Consider the following 1,418-nt stretch of genomic DNA (forward strand, 5'->3'; position numbering starts at 1 on the left):
GTCCAAGCCCGAATTAAGGAAAAAGCCCCACAAGCAATTTATGTTCACTGTCACGCACATCGCCTGAATTTGGTTTTAGTACAGACTGTTAGAAGCATCAGTGATGTTAACGCATTTTTTTCAACAGTCCAACAGCTGTACGTATTTTTATCTCAAAGCAATGTTCGTCATGAATTGTTCATGCAGATGCAAAAAAGAACAAAACCTTCAAATTCTCGAGCTTGAACGTCTAGTTGATGGATACTCGTTGGTCCTATTGGTACCGATCAGTTCACAAAATTAAATTACGCATAAAGGCAATAATACAAACTCTCCTATTAATTGAAAACCAGAACGATAGTGTAGCGGCTGCAGAAGCTTGTAAATATTAAACGTTGGAATCTTTTGCGCTATTTTGATCAGCATGGATACAGTTCTGTCAACTGTCCACTGTTTTTCACAAGAACTACAAAAAAGCAACATTGACTACGTGGCAGCAAGTGGTTTAATACAGGCTTGCAAAACCACATTTACAAAATTTCGTTCTGATGAGTCTTGGGAAGAAATAGTTAAACAGACTGACAAATTATGTGATATGATAGGTGTAGCACCTCAGGAAGAATAAAATTTACGTAATTCAACCGTCAGTTCAATTTATGATGAATTTCATGTTTTGTCATCAGTTGGATGGAGGTATCAAACCACAGAATGTTTACGTAAATCATTTAAAGTAGATATGTTTTTTGCAACATTGGACAAAATGTTAAATGAATTTGATAAGCGGTTTACAGAAAATATTGAAGTCTTGAGAGCTACTTCAGTTTTCAATCCATGCCTTGAAAAAACATTTCTAAATGAAAAACTTATATACATTCTAGCTGACCATTGCCAAACTGCAGGAATTGACAAACAAATTCTTGAATCAGAAATTAAAACAGCCAAAGCTCTTATAGACAATCAACCACAAAAAGCAAACAACATTGAATTGCTTCACGACATGTTGGCGGCAACACCGAACGCATTTGGAGAATTGTTGTCGTTAATTAAGATTGTTTTAACAATTCCTGTAGCAACAGCTTCAAATGAACGAATGTTTTCTACCCTCAGCCGAGTTAAAAATTATTTAAGAAGTAGTTGTGGTGATGAAAGACTAAGCGATCTGTTAGTTCTTTCATGTCTGACTGAAGACGCAAAAAACATAAATCTGTTGGAGGTGGTGACTGAATTTGCAAAAATGAAGCCTCGTAGATACCCAGATCCATTAATTTAAATATTTCAAACAATTGGACGCAGCAACGTACAGTTTTCATATTTTTTAATGTACTTATAACACTTAAACTTAACTATAATAACAATGTTTATAATCAGAATAACGTTTATAAATTATAAAAGAGTTAATTTTAAATTCTTTGTAAAAAGGATATTGTATATAGGATATT

The 1,418-nt window shown here is 33.9% G+C and overlaps 1 protein-coding gene across 1 annotated transcript; it reads left to right on the forward strand.

The window, feature by feature from the left end:
* Positions 1-403: 403 nt before the first annotated feature.
* HELRODRAFT_182100 (hypothetical protein) lies at positions 404-1,249 on the forward strand (the record flags this gene model as incomplete). Its single annotated transcript, XM_009032402.1, has 2 exons — positions 404-581; positions 663-1,249. The coding sequence occupies 2 exons, from the start codon at positions 404-406 to the stop codon at positions 1,247-1,249; spliced, it is 765 nt and encodes a 254-aa protein (XP_009030650.1).
* Between the last annotated feature and the right edge of the window lie 169 nt (positions 1,250-1,418).

This window comes from Helobdella robusta (assembly GCF_000326865.2).
Source record: "Helobdella robusta unplaced genomic scaffold HELROscaffold_80, whole genome shotgun sequence".
Classification (NCBI taxonomy): domain Eukaryota; kingdom Metazoa; phylum Annelida; class Clitellata; order Rhynchobdellida; family Glossiphoniidae; genus Helobdella; species Helobdella robusta.